The sequence below is a fragment of the Emys orbicularis genome, chromosome 9 (genome assembly GCF_028017835.1).
Source record: "Emys orbicularis isolate rEmyOrb1 chromosome 9, rEmyOrb1.hap1, whole genome shotgun sequence".
NCBI classification, from domain to species: Eukaryota; Metazoa; Chordata; order Testudines; family Emydidae; genus Emys; species Emys orbicularis.
The window spans coordinates 20,093,183-20,110,703 of NC_088691.1; the positions used below are offsets into that span (position 1 = coordinate 20,093,183).

General features: G+C 37.4%; 1 protein-coding gene across 1 annotated transcript in view; it reads left to right on the plus strand.

The window, feature by feature from the left end:
- The window catches only part of ATRX (ATRX chromatin remodeler), a 129,941-nt gene that overhangs the window by 74,158 nt on the left and 38,262 nt on the right, over nucleotides 1-17,521 (plus strand). The window contains exons 21-28 of the mRNA XM_065410527.1: nucleotides 23-160; nucleotides 838-1,013; nucleotides 2,843-2,960; nucleotides 7,750-7,880; nucleotides 8,213-8,301; nucleotides 8,510-8,682; nucleotides 15,176-15,329; nucleotides 15,663-15,766. Coding sequence (XP_065266599.1) covers nucleotides 23-160; nucleotides 838-1,013; nucleotides 2,843-2,960; nucleotides 7,750-7,880; nucleotides 8,213-8,301; nucleotides 8,510-8,682; nucleotides 15,176-15,329; nucleotides 15,663-15,766 — 1,083 coding nt within the window. The remainder of the gene's footprint in view (nucleotides 1-22; nucleotides 161-837; nucleotides 1,014-2,842; nucleotides 2,961-7,749; nucleotides 7,881-8,212; nucleotides 8,302-8,509; nucleotides 8,683-15,175; nucleotides 15,330-15,662; nucleotides 15,767-17,521) is intronic.

The following is a 17,521-nucleotide window of genomic DNA, read 5'->3' on the forward strand; positions in this document are numbered from 1 at the left end:
AGACATCTTGATTTTCTTCTAGGCCCTGACTTTGTTATATGTGATGAAGGGCACATATTAAAAAATGAAGCTTCTGCTGTTTCTAAGGCTATGAATTCTATACGATCCAGGAGGAGGATAATTCTTACAGGAACACCACTGCAGAATAATCTTATAGAATGTAAGTAAATGCTTCTATAGTCAGTGCAGAAAACATTTCCTTCAATACATTTCTGCCAGTATAGTAATATATTATTATAAATATATTTAGTTTTGAAGTAGGAGAAAATAATGTGTTCCTGGTGGTACCAGACCACACTTTACAGCTAATAGAATAATTTTCATTACTTTTTAGTTTACCTTCTGGATAAATGTGTGAGAGATGTAAATGTATTAGAGATGTAAACTGCTTTACATGCTAAATCACTCTTGGAAGTCTAGTTAATTTAGAATGAAATCTCCCGGTAATGCGTGCCTCTGCTGACTGCCATAATTTTGTTTTCAACTATTACAAAACCTACTATAAATATAATTTTGCTATATCATTGCTTCCCTGCATATTTAAGCCCACAGGCAGTACGACATTCCAGATAAGTCTTACATCAGATCGACATTTATGCCAAATTTTCAAAAATGATTAATACTTCTGAAAATCTAAGTACTTAGGTGCCTAAATATGGATGGTAGGTGTTTAACATTAAGGACTCATTTGGGAAAAATTTGGCCTTAAATTACCTTGCTTAACAAAAAAGTGTTTATGAAAGGTGTACACACACCCATTTTCTTCTTTTCTTAAAACAAACCTTTCCATAGGAACTACTTAATTTTAAAGAACTGGAGTTGATCTTTCTCTTCCAGATCACTGCATGGTTAATTTTATCAAGGAAAATTTGCTTGGATCAATTAAGGAATTCAGAAATCGGTTTATAAATCCAATCCAGAATGGTCAGTGTGCAGACTCCACCATGGTAGATGTTAGGGTAATGAAGAAGCGTGCCCACATACTGTATGAGATGCTAGCTGGATGTGTTCAGGTATGGAAATACTTTACCACCACGTTAACTCAAGTAACTTAATATTATAGTAATCTACTTTCCTTTGAATTAAAAAATATTATGGTCTGGGTCCTCTAAATTTGCATCTACAATTGCTACATACATAGTCCAGTAATCTCATTATCATTTTGACTCAATGTGTAGTTTTCATAACTAGTTTGAATTGTAAATAATTCAGAAATCCCATATAAACAGAAAATCTTGTAAAAGCCTTACAGTCTTTACAAACCCTGTCAGTGTATCTTAGGCAGGACACATACAACTTGGAGAATTGTTTTCCTGACTTACTGGATAAGTAATTTATATTATAGAGTAGGATATCAGTACTTCAGTTCTGAAATATTCTGAATTTAAACTTAAAAAACCAGCTTGCCTTTTACTGTTTCCTAAAATGTATGGTAAGATGGTGGTCCATGGAGAACTGTCTAACTGTTGAAGCTGGCTCCCCAGTTTCCATTTGAGAGAATCAAAACAGATGGAAGTGTGGGGCGGGGGAGATGAAGACTGATTAACTTTTTTTAAAAGGACAAAACACCTGTTGCCCGAAAGACAACTAAAAATACATAAATCCTTTCCCAATACACCTCTACCCCGATATAACGCGACCCGATATAACACGAATTCGGATATAACGTGGTAAAGCAGTGCTCTGGGAGGGCGGGGCTGCGCACTCTGGCGGATCAAAGCAAGTTCGATGTAACACGGTTTCATCTATAACGCGGTATGATTTTTTGGCTCCCGAGGACAGTGTTATATCGGGGTAGAGGTGTATTACTTTTTCGTGTTGAGGCAGTTGCTAGCATTGCCACAGAGATGTTATAAATGATTGTGAAGGGGTGTGATGGTGAGCCACGTGGTCATAAATAGGGAAGGGGGCTGGTACATCAGGCAGTGTCTATTTATTTTAAAAAAAAAAAAAATGGTCCACACTGGAAATTTTTTTGGTATCTCCTGCACCAGTACATCTGAAAATGGAAAGCCACTGGAATGTACACAGTAGCAAGAGGGGCCTGACCCAGCTGAAGCGAAATATACAGTAGTACAGTACTGGAAAACCAGCCATTCCCACTGAGCTGTCCTGCTCATATCAGAAAGAAGGAAGGCAGCAACTATGAAAATCTTAATACATAAATAATGTAATATTTAAGCATTATTAGATGTCCTAAACTAGTCCCTGGGTCCAACAAACTTCTCTTGGTTTGCCACAAAGGAAGTAGCCCTGTGACAAACCGTGGGGAGTTTGTCAGCCCCCAAACTGTCAACACCTACCATTTTGAGGGTGAGGAGGCAGATGAAGAGAAGCAGAGACTGTAGGCAAGTGAATGAGGAAAGGGATTAGAAATAGCATTGCCAAACAAGCATTCAAAAATCATGAATCACACCCACCCTCCAAAATCATGCGTGACTTTCCTGTGGAGTCACAATCAGTGTCCATATACAAACATTGTCATTTGGGTCTCGTTCACCCAGACCTGAAGAAGGGTAACTATGCTGAAGAGAAGCAGTCACTGGAAACAACTATTGAAACTGCATTTGACATAGCAGAGACTTAAAATGTGTGCATAGAGGAGATATGTGTAGTGTGCAGCTAGCTGCACCAGATTAAATGGTCCTGTGCAGATGGGCTGGTATAATTAGCTTTCATTGTGTATTATACTTTTTTCTCTGTGGTTAGAAAACATCCTAGAGATGGCTTGTGTGGTACATTTTGTCTTTTAAGGTGCCAAAGGTTTTTAAACTCTGAATAAGAATCCATTTGCTTTATACGCACTTACCTGTTTGACTAACATCCTTTTGTAAAATTACAGAGGAAAGATTACACAGCATTAACAAAGTTCCTGCCACCAAAATATGAATATGTTCTAGCAGTTAGAATGACATCTATTCAGTGTAAGCTGTATCAGTACTACTTGGATCACTTGACAGGTAGGTAACTAAAGTACACTTAGGTAATGTGATTAATCATCATTTAATCATTTTTTTCCATGTTTTCATAACACGCTACAAATGATCCCTTTTGGTTTGCTGCAGAAGTCCACTTTGGCACTAATGGTTACATATAACTAAATATTTACTGAAGAATATGAATACTTACATTTCTTGTTTGTGGTTCATTACTCCTTTCCTTTCTCTTCCTCCCCAAAAATATAATTTAAGTAATTCATACATTGTGGACTAATTGCTGGTACTTTTTAAGCAAACACGTTATTTCAAATGGACTTTGGATTATTACACAAGTCTTTTACATCTGGAGCCCCACATTTGTTTCCAGAGGAAATTAGTTGATTTGATCGCATCCTAGACCTGGTTTGTCCCTTACATTGTGCCAGCTACCACAAAGATTGGCACGAGGGCAACTCAGAATTGAAGTGCAGTGACACAAGTGTATTTCAGAATCTTTCAGCGTGCCTTTGTTCCGAGGGCAGTACTTGTTAATCTTTCAAGTTATTCATTTGCAAACATGAGATGGAGGTCCCCCCCTCCCCCATCTCATTCCACATCCCACTGGTCTGGTAGTGAAAAGACTTAAGTTTGTCATCAGATTTCCGTGATGTCTCAGGATCAGTCTGCCTTTCTAATATTTTACTCCTTTAGTATTTTAGAAGCAGCAAGGACATACACGAACTTGTTGAATTTAAAAAATCTTACAGCTTGAGCAAAGGCATGTTCAAATGCTGTGAACTGCTGTGCTCTTGACTCTAAAATGTTGGTGGTTTTCTTGGGGCTTGCAGTTCAGCATCTTGCAAGACCTGCAAGTGTCAGCAGCACTTTTAAAGTGATAGTGTCGTATTTACCATCAATAATGGTAACTCAAGAAGCTAGCAAAGGCCTTATGTACTCAGTGGCACAATTGGACCAAATTCCACAGCAGCAGCTCTAAAGTTCTATAGCAACAATCCCTAACTGTGTAGCAACACTAATTTATTTTATGATGATGAAATATCCTTCATGTTAAATTCTGTAGTTGCAGAATACATGGGGTCATGATGATGATACTCATATTTTTATCTAATGAATAACCTAGCATACATTTGCTTTTTAGAACTGCTACTAAATTAGTCCATCATGCAAATGTACTAACTCAATCTTTTTAGCATTGGACAGGCTGAAGTATGTGGCACAGTTTAAATTGATTGTATATACCTGCTGCAGTGACTGTTCATGATTTTTTTTGCTGTTGCAGTTACCCTCCCAAGTTTAATTCAAGAAAAGGATGATAAAAGATTAATTGCATTTTGTATCAAACTGTGATTTACCGCAGATGTTCAACTTGGATATGATATTCACAGTGTTCTCTTACTTGCTTGGATTATAGTTGGGTGTAGTTTGTGGTGTCTTAGCTAAATTGCCGGCTAGGTTCTCTTCTTCAAACTTTGTGTGGGCTGTTTCCTTTATTTCAGTTAAGATGTTAATCTAAATAGTCATCAAGGGCCAGTGTTGGTAATTTCATTTATTAAAATTGCAGGTCTAAAAACCAAAAGCTATTTTTCAGTTTGTTTTTTTTAAATAAGGAGTAAAACCTTTATTTAAAAAACATACCTACATGAGTATGTTTCAAAGCAGAACACACACAGTGTTTTAATAGTCTTGTAGAGCTCATCACTAATCAACCCTATAACTTAGTCTATTCTGTATTAACAAATTTATTTGGGCATAAGCTTTTGTGGGCTAAAACCCACTTCATCAGATGCATGGAGTGAAAAATACAGTAAGCAATATATGTATTTACAGCACATGAAAAGATGGGAGTTGCCTTACCAAGTGGGGGGGTCAGCATCATCAAGGATCTACAACCTATCCTGAAGGAGATCCCTCACTCTCACAGATCTTGAGAGACAGGCCAGTCCTCACTTACAGATAGCCCCCCAACCTGAAGCAAATACTCACCAGCAACTACACACCACACAACAAAAACACTAACCCAGGAACCAATCCCTGCAACAAACCCCGTTGCTAACTCTGTCGCATATCTATTCAAGGGATACCATCATAGGACCTAACTACATCAGCCACAACATCAGGGGCTCGTTCACCTGCACATCTACCAATGCGATATATGCCATCATATGCCAGCAATGCCCCTCTGCCATGTACATTGGCCAAACCGGACAGTCTCTACGCAAAAGAATAAATGGACACGAATCAGATATCAAGAATTGTAACATTCAAAAACCAGTAGGAGAACACTTCAATCTCCCTGGACACTCAATAACAGACTTAAAAGTGACAATTCTTCAACAAAAAAACTTCAAAAACAGACTTCAACGAGAAACTGCAAAACTGGAATGAATTTGCAAACTGGACACCATCAAATTAGGCCCGAATAAAGACTAGGAGTGGATGGGTCACTACAAAAAGGAATTTTCCCTCTGCTGATACTCGCACCTTGTCAACTGTTGGGAATGGGCAACGTTCACCTTGATTGCATTGGCCTCGTTAGCACTACAAAAGTAATTTTCCCTCTGATATTCACCCCTTCTTGTCAACTGTTGAGAATATGCCACTTCCACCTTAATTGAATTGACCTCGTTAGCACTGACCCCCCACTTGGTAAGGCAACTCCCATCTTTTCATATGCTGTAATATATATACAACCTACTGTATTTTTCACTCCATGCATCTGATGAAGTGGGTTTTAGCCCATGAAAGCTTATGCCCAAATAAATTAGTTAGACTCTAAGCTGCCACAAGGACTCCTTGTTGTTTTTGCCGATACAGACTAACACGGCTACCACTCTGAAACCTCTATTCTGTATTGGCTCTCACCTACATAAATGCACTGAAGGAAAATATATTTGTATTCTGTCTGTTACTACAACATTCCAAATGTATATCCTCCTAAAGTTATCCATGTGCTTAAAAATAAGTCAGCTGTAAGTTTCATCGAAATAGCTCAGTAGGTGAAAACACCCTGCTTCCTCATAACAACTATTTTCTATCAAAGCAATAGAAGTAGTTTTGCGAATTCTTCAAAACTCTTGCTGGCTTCTTATACATGTTTGTCTGCTGAAATTTGTTAATATCCATCCATATTGCTATCTTCTAAGCCATTTGACTGGTCCCTAAGTTAAGTGCCACTCTCTGCATTTGGTATTCCAGCAGTTTCAACTAAGCAAAGTACCTTTTGATTTGTATTAGTTAAATACCTGAAAACTTAATCCTTCTACTGAGAGTGAAGTTCCAGTAGAAGAAATTTCTTTTTACCTGCAAATACAAATAAAAGTAAAAAGTTCAATGTTTTGTTGAAGTACTTTCAGATGTGGTACAAGTTGCCACTAGAATACATAATCTTAGAAAGTTAGTTTTTACTCCAAATCTGAAAATAGTTTTTCTACTTTTCATTAATGTAGAAAATATTATATATCATCTGTAATAATTTTGTTAATTGCATGACAGATTTTAGGGGAGATGGTCTCTTCTCTGTTTCTGTAACATGGAGTTAGGGCATCTGAACTTAGCACTTCTGTAGGGACCCTTCCAAATCCATGAGAGCCATCCCAGCTACCACAGTGTTATTTTTACCTTTTATTAGGAACATAAAGGAATAATTATTACGTGGAGCTAACTATAGAGTAACTCTTTTTAATGTGGCAAAAAGCAGCTTGCTATCATACTTTCCCTTATGCCTTTATTTTACTACAGTCTTATTCTATAGCCTGTTGACTGAAATTCTTGAATAAGGTTTTGAGTCTGGTTCACCCACAGGCATTTATTTTTGTGATTCAGAAAATGTAAGATTTTTCCAGTTATTTTGTTTCAACAGGCTTCACTGTACAGATAAGTCAGTTTCAAAAACTTCAAGTTGATAGTGTTTCTTTGTCAACCCTTTAGGCCAGTGGTGCCCAACCTTATTACACAGGAGGGCCACATAAACCTAAGCACAAACTTGTGTGAGCCAACAGATTCTGTTTTGTATGTATTTAGATAGGTTGTTTCTATGTACAGTATTGTCTATTTAAAAACAAATAAAGAAATCCAGTGCATAAAACGTGTATCAGCATTATAGAAAACAGGAAAAAAACAGCATAGAACACACAAAATGATGTAAACCTGACGACAAAATACTAATGAATCGTCTGTTACTATATTGTGTTGAAGCAGGCTGCAGGCCTTATGAAATGCTCTGGTGGGCCGTAGGTTGGACACCTCTGCTTTACGCTATTAAAAAAAAAAAAAAAAAAAAATTAATCCAGTCGTTCACCACAAATGCGGTTCACTTTTTGCAGCAAATTCAGCTTGGTCAATTAAAATAGACAAGGTATTTACACCTTCTGGCTGTTTTACATTAGGACAGTTTTAAAGTTACAAAATATGCAAGGAAAATGATTTGAATTAATTGAAACTTTAAAAAATCATAACATTTATGTTAATCTTAGGTTTTATAAATAATTGCTTTTACAAACTTGAATAAACATGAGTGCCCCTTCACTGGGATTTATATGAATTCCCACTGAGGAGAGAATGCACTCCTTTGTAAAAATGTTACCATGTAACTCATTATCAAGAAAAAGATGGAAATCTAATTTTGACCATTTTAACTAGGAAAAAATCCTGTAACTAGGTAATTTGACCTCTTTAAAAGAGAAATTACAATGTGAGATGTGCACCTGGAGAGAGAACACTCTATACTAAACAAATGTGTTGTTCAAAGGGGGAACAGTATATGGCAAACTTACTTCAAGCTTTCATTCTATAATCTGAACTTTATTGTCAGGTGTAGGTAGTAGCAGTGAAGGTGGAAGAGGTAAAGCTGGAGCTAAGCTCTTCCAGGACTTCCAGATGTTAAGCAGAATCTGGACTCACCCTTGGTGTTTGCAGCTGGACTATATTAGTAAAGAAAATAAGGTAAATTTAGATACATCAAAATACATACTTCTGCCTCTATTGAAAACTTTCCAAATAAGACATGAAAAATGCTAGGTAGATTTTTGGCAAATTAATGGAAATTTCTGTTGCTGTGGGGCACAGTGATTTTGCCGACTATTTCAATTATGACAAGTATTTCTTTTTTCCTGGAAATTTTGTCATTATTAAAACATTTTGAAATGTTGATCTTTCACTGAACTCTTCATTTGTTTAAATGAAGAATAAACAGATGTTTAAGTGTTTGAGGCTTCAGTCTAGATGATGGTACTTAATAAAATCTGTGTTCTAAGAATATTAATTTTGTTTTTCAGGGCTACTTTGATGAAGACAGTTTGGATGAGTTCATAGCTTCAGATTCAGATGAAACTTCAATGAGTTTAAGCTCTGATGATTATGCTAAGTAAATTGAGCTTTTCTGTGTGAAACATACATGCTTAACTTAAATTCTGTTAGATTTATTTCTTTTCTTTTAAAGTTACGAAAATTTAAGCAATATTTGTGGGTTGTTGGGGTTTTTTTTGTTTTTTTGGTTTTTTTTTACTGTTACAGCTGTTGGATCTCTCACCTGCAGATTTTTAAATAGTGAACATACAATGTTATGTTTCTAGGAAAAAAAAATCCAAGGGGAAAAAAGCAAAGAAAGAGAGTAGCTCAAGTGGAAGTGGAAGTGATAATGATGTTGAAGTGATTAAAGTCTGGAATTCAAGATCTCGTGGGGGTGGAGAAGGAAACACAGAGGAACTTGCAAACAACCCTCCATTGGCTGTAAAGTCAGATGAAGGTGAGTGTAATGCACAAGTAAACCAGGATATGATGCTGCATCATTTTGAAAAAGGTGATCTTGACAAGGCTGGGAATTAGTACAGTCCATGCTTATACTATGCCTGGTTACAACTGATGAGTCCTCAGTTCAATAAAGCCATTCTCCCCACCAATTCCCCTCCCCAAAACAAACCCCAATATAGATACACTTGTAATGATATATCTTTTAGAAAACAAAGGGAAAATCAGCCTAAGGGTGAGTTTGTGTTGTGACAGAGCAACTAACAAATAATTGTTTTTTCTTTTATTTTTGAGCAAAATGCCCTGCAATCCTGCTTCAGGTGACACAAACCAACTGTTCCATTCTTGTAAAACTTAAGGTCGAGTCAGAGTAGAATTCAGAGGTGAACAGTGCAGCTGGATGATAGAGAAATGTTACTTTTCACCTTCTTCTAAATGGGATCTATGAGGAAATCTGAACAGAAAGATTAGTAACAACAATATTCTACATTGATGGATTTGGAATTTTATTTAGATGTTGAGCTAGCAGATGGCTGTAATAGAGCTAGAATAAGGTGGCTGTTTTGAGATTATTGTTCAGCCTGCATACATCTGTAAACTTCACTTTCAAACAGTTGTTTTTAAATAATCTTGTTTTCTGTTTCTGCTGAGTGATGGGAATCATTTGTAAGTGAATGTTTTGGCAGTGTGTCATTTTATGGGCTTAATAACCTTTCCTAGATAAATTACTTTTATGACAATGAAGTTGAATTCATAATTTAAATACATTTGTAAATTTATGTTCTCCCTTGTTTTTATAAACAGTTATGATTAAAATACAGTTGTAAAAGGGTGGTGGTCCTTTTATATATAGATAATATATATAGGAATATATTACCAGCATTAATTTATAATAATAAAAAGGAGATAATCTGTCATACCATTTCTTACTAATCACAAATCACTCCAATGTTAGTGGGTAATGCTAAAGGTTCTACTATCCATGACCTCATCTAACTTCATATACGTAGTTTTAAAATGGATGCTTGGTACAGTGTGAGTTTGAGGAGGCTTTGCCCTGTTTCCATCTTGCTTCAGATATAAAAGGTCCACCTGCACTGTAGACTGCTGCGAGTATGTCTCCTGTGTGCAAGTTCTGGAATGAGATTAAGATGGGAATAGATGTGATCCCATCTCACATATAAGTATAGGCTTGTCCCCTCGCATATGCAGGTATCATTTTGAACTAAGTGGCTCGTTCACTGGCATTTGACTCATCTGGATTTATTGGTGGATCTTGGATCGTGTCCCGGGTCTTGTCCGAAAGGATGGGGTTCAGTAACATAAGGGATGAAGACTGCTTTCCTTTCCCGTCTCCACTTCTCTTCCCACACAGGATCTTGCTGATTTCTTCCAAGAAAAAGTTGATAAAATACAATGTGACCTTCCCCCTCTGCTAGGCTTGCCTTCCCTTCTCTTCCTATAGTTCTCCCCTCCTCCTCTCTCAAAGACACAGAAGTTTCTCATCTACTGTCCTCCTCTAATTTCCCCAGTGACCCCATGCCCTCCATCTCCTGCTCACCTACCCACGTTCTCATCCATTTCCTTACTCTTCTCCAATACTCTGACTCTCCTCTGTTTTTTTCCCCCTCACAATTCAAGCATACTTCAGTTTCTCTCATCTTAAAAAAAAACACACCTTTGATCCATTTGCCTCTCCAACTATTGCCCCCTCTCCCTTCTTCCTTTCATCTCTGAGTTATTGCATGTGCTGTCTACAGTCAGTCTCTGGGGTTCTTCTCCAGTCTATCTTCTGACCCTTGCACTCCACTGAAACCACTCTTACCAAAGTCTCTCTAATGACCTCTTTCTAGCCAAAGTGCTGAACTAATACTCCATCCTTGTCCTCCTTGAACTGTGAGCTGATTTTGACACTATTGACCATTTTCTTCTTGAAATCTTATCTTCCCTTGGCTTCCATGACTCTGTCCTTTCATAGTTCTCCTCCTTCTCTGATTGCTCCTTCAGCATGTCCTTTGGAGAATTCTCCTCACCCCCCAACCCCCTCCCAATTTTTTGTGGTGTTCCTTGTTTGCCTTCGCTTCTCCCTCTACATCTTATTTCTCCTAGATCTACCTCTACTCCAGATCTGCCTCCTTCTGTCCAAACTAAAATCTCAGCCTCTCTCGGATATGGATGTCTCGCATCTTGATTTCTGCAACATCCTTTTCTGTGGCAGTGATAAATGTAATCTTGCCCTTCTCATATCCATTCAAAATGCTATTGTAAAGATACTTTTCCTTGCCCATCACTTTGACCATGTCCCCCCTCTTTGCATTCCTCCACTAGCTCTCCTTATGCTTTTGCATCAAACATAAGATACTTGTCCTCTCTTTAAAGGCTCTTCAGAACCCCTCCTCACCCTACCTATCCTTACTCATTCACTATTGAGATGTCAACTCCTGCTTTCAGTCAGCCCATGCTGCCAGCCTCCATCACACACTTGTTAAATTTTCAAACAAGGACCTTTTGCACATCCTCCTATGCTTGGGGGGACCTCCCTGTAAATTTCCTCAACACCTACTTCATAGTACTTCTTCAAAACCCTCCTTAAACGCTCCTTTGTTGTGGGTACAAAATGCTTAAAGATGTTAGGCTGCTGCTGTGTTGAAACCACTGTCTAGCATGCTGACCAATATTGTCTCATAGTTTTTGTACTCCCCTTTCTGTCTGTCCCTCTGTTGGGTGCAGGGTCGGGGGCCACACCACGCTTGAGGTAAACGCTGCTCGAAGCCTGCACCCCTGAGCCTCTCCCCATGCCCCTGCCCCAGCCCTGATCTCCCTCCCGCTCTCCAAATCCCTCGTTCCCAGCCCAAAGCACCCTCCTACATCCCAAACTCCTCAGCCCTAGCCCGCACCCCCACCCCAATTTTGTGAGCATTGATGGCCCGCCATACAATTTCTACTCCCTGATGTGGCCCTCGGGCCAAAAAGCTTGCCCACCCCTGATGTATACAGTGGTTCTTTCATACACTTATGCTGATTTCACAGTCTATTTAACTTTTTAAAGAAAATTCATATAGCAGCAGTACAACTAAATGTTGTGTGATACATATATACTTTCAAAAAAGGAAATTTGTAGGTGAGACATGCACAGCCTGCATCCTTTACATGCTGCATTGTGTCAGGTATTAACACCAAACAATGACACTAACATGACTTAAACACAGTCACACCAACCTACATTAGGGACAGAATTCAGCATTTATGTAAAAGTATGCTTAAAAAAATCGGTGCAAAGAAATTTTCAAATGAGAGTTCTTTTGCAGGTATTTGCAGAAATGTTGAGGATGACTGTTCTGTCATGATGAAGTTGTCTTTCAGCTAGTTTGCTATATGTGGTCTTAAAAGTTGAATGTTTTGAATTAGTAGCAAGATAATAGGAGAAAAATATTCTGTATAAGTAAATACTTGAGTAAGATCAAAGTTTTTAAGTGAAAGAAGGTTTGTATTGTAATTCTAATAAATCAATATTTATCACACTAATGCAAAGGAGATTAAAGGCAGAAACATACAACACCATAAAAAGAATTTAGGTAACATAAATAAAGTCAGCTCCTGATTCCTGTCTACATTTCAGGATCAAATGATGAGGTTGCAAATAAGTCTTCATGTATATTTGAATTCAGCGGTGTTTCACAATAGATAAAGAGAATTCTGATACCCTGGAAGGAGAGCATGCTGTATTTCAAATAGTTCACAACCAGGTGTTGTTGAATGGCAAATCTAGAACTAAACAAATGTTGCTTGTTTTGTTGGGTATGCAGTTATTTTGGCACAGAAATACAGTGAGATACAGACTTTCCTAATTCTCTCTAGCTTGTCAGATTTACCCCCTTTTAATCTTTTACATTTTTAGGAAGAGTGACTCAGATGTAAAGTATCATCACTTGCTTGAAGTTTGAGTGAAGTCAGCTTATTAGGGTATAGAAGTGGCAAGTTAACTAAAAGTTTTATGTAAATAGCAGATTAGACAACTATTTATGATCTCAAGTCAATAACATTATATAGACTTGAATTAGGAAGACATTTATGTTCCAAAACAAAATGTAAACTCTTTGGGGAGAGACTCTGAGTGTACTTGTACAGTGCCTAGTACAAAGGATCTTTCCTGATGAAGGCCTCTGAGTATTACCTCAGTATGGATTCTTAATAATCATATAAAAATTGTCTCCTCCTTTGCTTTTTTTGTTAAACAACTAAATATTAGAATCCCTTTTCTAGGCAAATATGGATGACACCATTAACAGGAATGTGTTTAAAAAAAAATTGTGTTTTGTACTTGATGTTAACTGTTGCAAAAGAAATAAATTCCAAACTCTAGTTTTGATGGTACTTCCTGTATATTGTGCCTTTTGCAACAAGTTTTTTTTTTTTTTTTTTTTTTTTTTAAGTCTCATCATTGAGATAATTTAAAACTATTTTCCCCACCTCCTACCCCCTAAATGCAAGAAAATGTATTGTTGGGAACAATCCTGCATAGCTCTGGTTGGATGAACTAGATAACCCCCAGGCCCAAGTACAGTGTTCTTTCTGAGGGTTGTAGATATTTGCTTGGGATTTAAGATCAGTATTTTAAAAGCAGTTATATTATTCTTGTAAAATCTGTGATTGAGTTTTAGGAAGCAAATATTAGTTGTGGGTGAAGAAGATGAATGCTACTTTAGGAAAATGGCAGGTGACAGGACTATGTGTTAAAACAGTACATAACACAGAAAAAGTGTGGCAGCTAATGACCCTCTGAGGATAACAGACTAGTCTCTTTAAATTTTTTCTTTAATTCCATACCACTAACTAGCAGAACCTTTGGTTGAAGGGAGAAGCCTTCTATATCTTAGAACATAAGAATGGCCATACTGGGTCATACCAAATGTCCATCTAGCCCAGTATCCTGTCTTCCGACAGTGGCCAATGCCAGGTGCCCCAGAGGGAATGAACAGAACAGGCAATCACCAAGTGATCCATCCCATCGCCCATTCCCAGCCTCTGGCAAACAGAGGCTAGGGACACCATCCCTGTCCATCCTGGCTAATTGCCATTGATGGACCTATTATAGTCTTGGCCTTCACAACATCCTCTGGCAAGGAGTTCCACAGGTTGACTCTGGGTTGTGTGAAAAAATACTTCCTTTTGTTTGTTTTAAACCTGCTGCCTATTAATTTCATTTGGTGACCCCTAGTTCTTGTGATATGAGAAGGAGTAAAGAACACTTTCTTATTTACTTTCTCCACACCAGTCATGATTTTATAGACCTCTATCATATCCCCCACCCCCACCCCAGTTGTCTCTTTTCCAAACTGAAAAGTCAGTCTTATTAATCTCTTCTCATAAGGCAGCCGTTCCATACCCCTAATAATTTTTGTTGCCCTTTTCTGAACTTTTTCCAATTCCAGCATATTTTTTTTTTGAGATGGGGCAACCACATTTGCATGCAGTATTCAAGATGTGGGTGTACCAGGGATTTATATAGAGGAAATATGATATTTTCTGTCTTTCTTATCCTTTTCTTAATGATTCCCAACATTCTGTTTGCTTTTTGACTGCCGCTGCACATTGAGTAGATGTTTTCAGAGCACTAGCCACAATGACTCCAAGATCTTTCTGGAGTGGTAACAGCCAGTTTAGACCCCATCATTTTATACATATAGTTGGGATTATGTTTTCCAATGTGCATTACTTTGCATTTATCAGCACTGAATTTCATCTGCCATTTTGTTGCCCAGTCACCCAGTTTTTAGAGATCCTTTTATAGCTCTTCACAGTCTGCCTGGAACTTAACTATCTTGAGCAATTTTGTATCATCTGCAAATTTTGCCCCCTCACTGTTTACCCCTTTTTCCAGATCATTTATGAATATATTGAATAGGACTGGGGGATACCACTATTTACCTCTCTCCATTCTGAAAACTGACCATTTATTCCTACCCTTTGTTTCCTATCTTTTAACCAGTTACCAATTCATGGGAGGACCTTCCCTCTTATCCCATGACAGCTTACTTTGCTCAAGAGCCTTTGGTGAGGGACCTTGTCGAAGGCTTTCTGAAAATCTAAGTACACTATATCCACTGGATCCCCTTTGTCCAGATGCTTGTTGACCCCCTCAGAGAATTCTAGTAGATTGGTGAGGCATGATTTCCCTTTACAAAAACCATGTTGACTCTTCCCCCAACAAATTATGTTCATCTATGTGTCTGACAGTTTTGTTCTTTACTATATTTTCAATCAGTTTGCCCAGTACTGAAGTCAGACTTACTGGCCTGTTACTGCTGAGATCACCTCTAGAGCCCTTTTTAAAAACTGGCGTCACTTTTAGAAATTGGCATCTTAAGAGTTTTTAAAGTCTTAAAATCTTTAAAATCTTAAGAGTTTTTAAACATTTGCATTTTAGGAAAAGTCTCATGCCTTCAATTTAAGGAGATTCTTTTTAGCTTAATAGTATTTTTGTTCTACAGGTAAAGCCACATCCTCTTCCAACCCAGGCAGCCCAGCTCCAGACTGGTACAAAGATTTTGTCACCGATGCAGATGCTGAAGTATTGGAACATTCTGGGAAAATGGTGCTTCTCTTTGAAATTCTTCGCATGGCGGAGGAGCTTGGAGATAAAGTGTAAGTCATGTTAAATAATATAGATTTGTGGAAATTTTTTAAATTGTTTAAATATACTATTCTGCCTTAGCATTCTTTATTGTCCACCCTTTGTTAACGCTTATTTTGAGCTCAGAGTTGTAGCTCAATTTGCGTTAGCGATGTGTGTGTTTAACTTATTTTTATCAGAAGAGCGTTCCATGCTTGTCCTATACTCCACCAAAGACATTCACTCTGTTTTAAAGATCATGATCAGGGTGAAGGAAGAGAAGTAAAGCAAAACAATACAATAATTACATGTATTGAATGAATTTTAGTGGAAAATGTTGTATATTTCCGTATTTCTCTTTTCAGTCTAGTTTTTAGCCAGTCTCTAATATCACTGGATTTGATAGAAGATTTTCTGGAACTGGCAAGCAGGGACAAAACTGACAAAGATAAGCCTGTTATTTATAAAGGTTAGTATAGCATTTCTATATCTTCCAAAACAGTGACAGTAAAGCGAATTTCTTTAATATCATTTCCTGCTACAGATAGTATAGGTGTGAATTTTAATCCAATCCAGGGTACACTGATTTTTTTTCACTTAACTGACCTATTGCCAATTCCTCTGGTTTCCCTGCTCGTCACTGGGGATATCTCTGTAGAAAACCCAATATCTGACATATTGTGGTCCAAACTCCTTTTTAAAGAAAAAGTGAAACATTGGGTCTATCTCAAGATGTTATTTGATTATTGTAACATTCTCTAGAAGGATAAATTTGTGTAAAATTGATTTAATTCTCCAGATGACTTGCCAAAACCAATATAAATAAGTTGATCTTTAGCTAGTTTTTGTATTTTTGGGACAACACATTGTATAATTTGGTGTAGCATCTGTAATATTTTCATCTTTCCACCTCAAAATTGTTCTGTAAAATTAATTTGGTGATGGAGGCATCTGCAGAAGGAAGAATTATTTTTTGCCTATGAAAGTCATTAAGAAAATTAGTTATTAAACTCCTTCATGTATTTGTTCTTGAATATATGTATGCTAATTCTGTAGTTGGAAAGGTATATGGTTTTGTGGACTGAATATGGGCCCGAGGGCCAGGAAGTCTTGCATACTAATCCCACATCTGGCACAATCTCACTGGGTGGCCTTCAGCAAGTCACTTAACCTGTCTATCTGTACCTCATCTAAAAGAAGGGGATGATAATACCTACCTCACATGAGTATTATGAGAATCAAACTGAAGCACAGACATTAATCAGACATGTAAAATATAATAGGTAAATATTGTTCGTTTCAGATGTTAGTTCCATTCTAAACCTTGTGGTCAGCTATGCATAACACCAAAAAAGTACATTTGCTGGTAACATTTCTCAGGCTTGGTTTCAAATGTGTGCCTCGTTTTTAAATTTATTTAACATGTTGAGGAAGCTATATTTTATCTAAGATTTTTTTCAGGTGTTTAATTATTTTGCATTTGATTATCTCAAAAATGGCTCCTTTTTAAATCTTTCAATTTGGCACATTTATACTCTTGAATAAGGGCTGTGTGCTGTGTCTTGTTTGAAAAAAATTGTTTTTGAAATAAACGTTCTGGATATTTGAAGAGAGCATTCTGAATGGAAACAATAGATTAGTTTCTTAAACTTCGCAAATAGAAACCAGTATGTGATACTCTGAATCTTTCCTCTTAATCATTTAGGGTTGTCCAGATGAAGGAGTCCATTATACAGCTAGTTTATTAACCCTCTAAAGAGTATGGATCTGTTACTCAGGTTGAACGCTGCTTATCACCCTTTTCCTGTGACAGTAATGCTCACATTTCCTTCACATTTCAACTTGTCACCTGCACAACAGACTTTAAAATCGTGAAGCTAATTATTCTTTTTTAGCTTTTTTGTTCGTTCTAGATGGAAGGGAGATGAAATAGCTAATTCATTCTCAGACCAGAAGAGTTGCTACTCTTTCCCAACATCACCAAATATGGGAGGGCTATTGGTCCGATTGCATGCTGTATACCTCACCTGCTGTGGATCTTAGGCTGTTGCTACTGATTTCAGGCGTGTGCTATATTTCATGTATTTGTTATATTCTAAGCAGATAGGATGTTTTTCTTCTAGAAATAGTGAGCAGAAGGTTTAGTCAGGGGCCATACAAAATGAAAACAATTTTACAAATGGAAAAACACTGAGTCTGATCCTCATTTTTAAGAGAGGGTTAT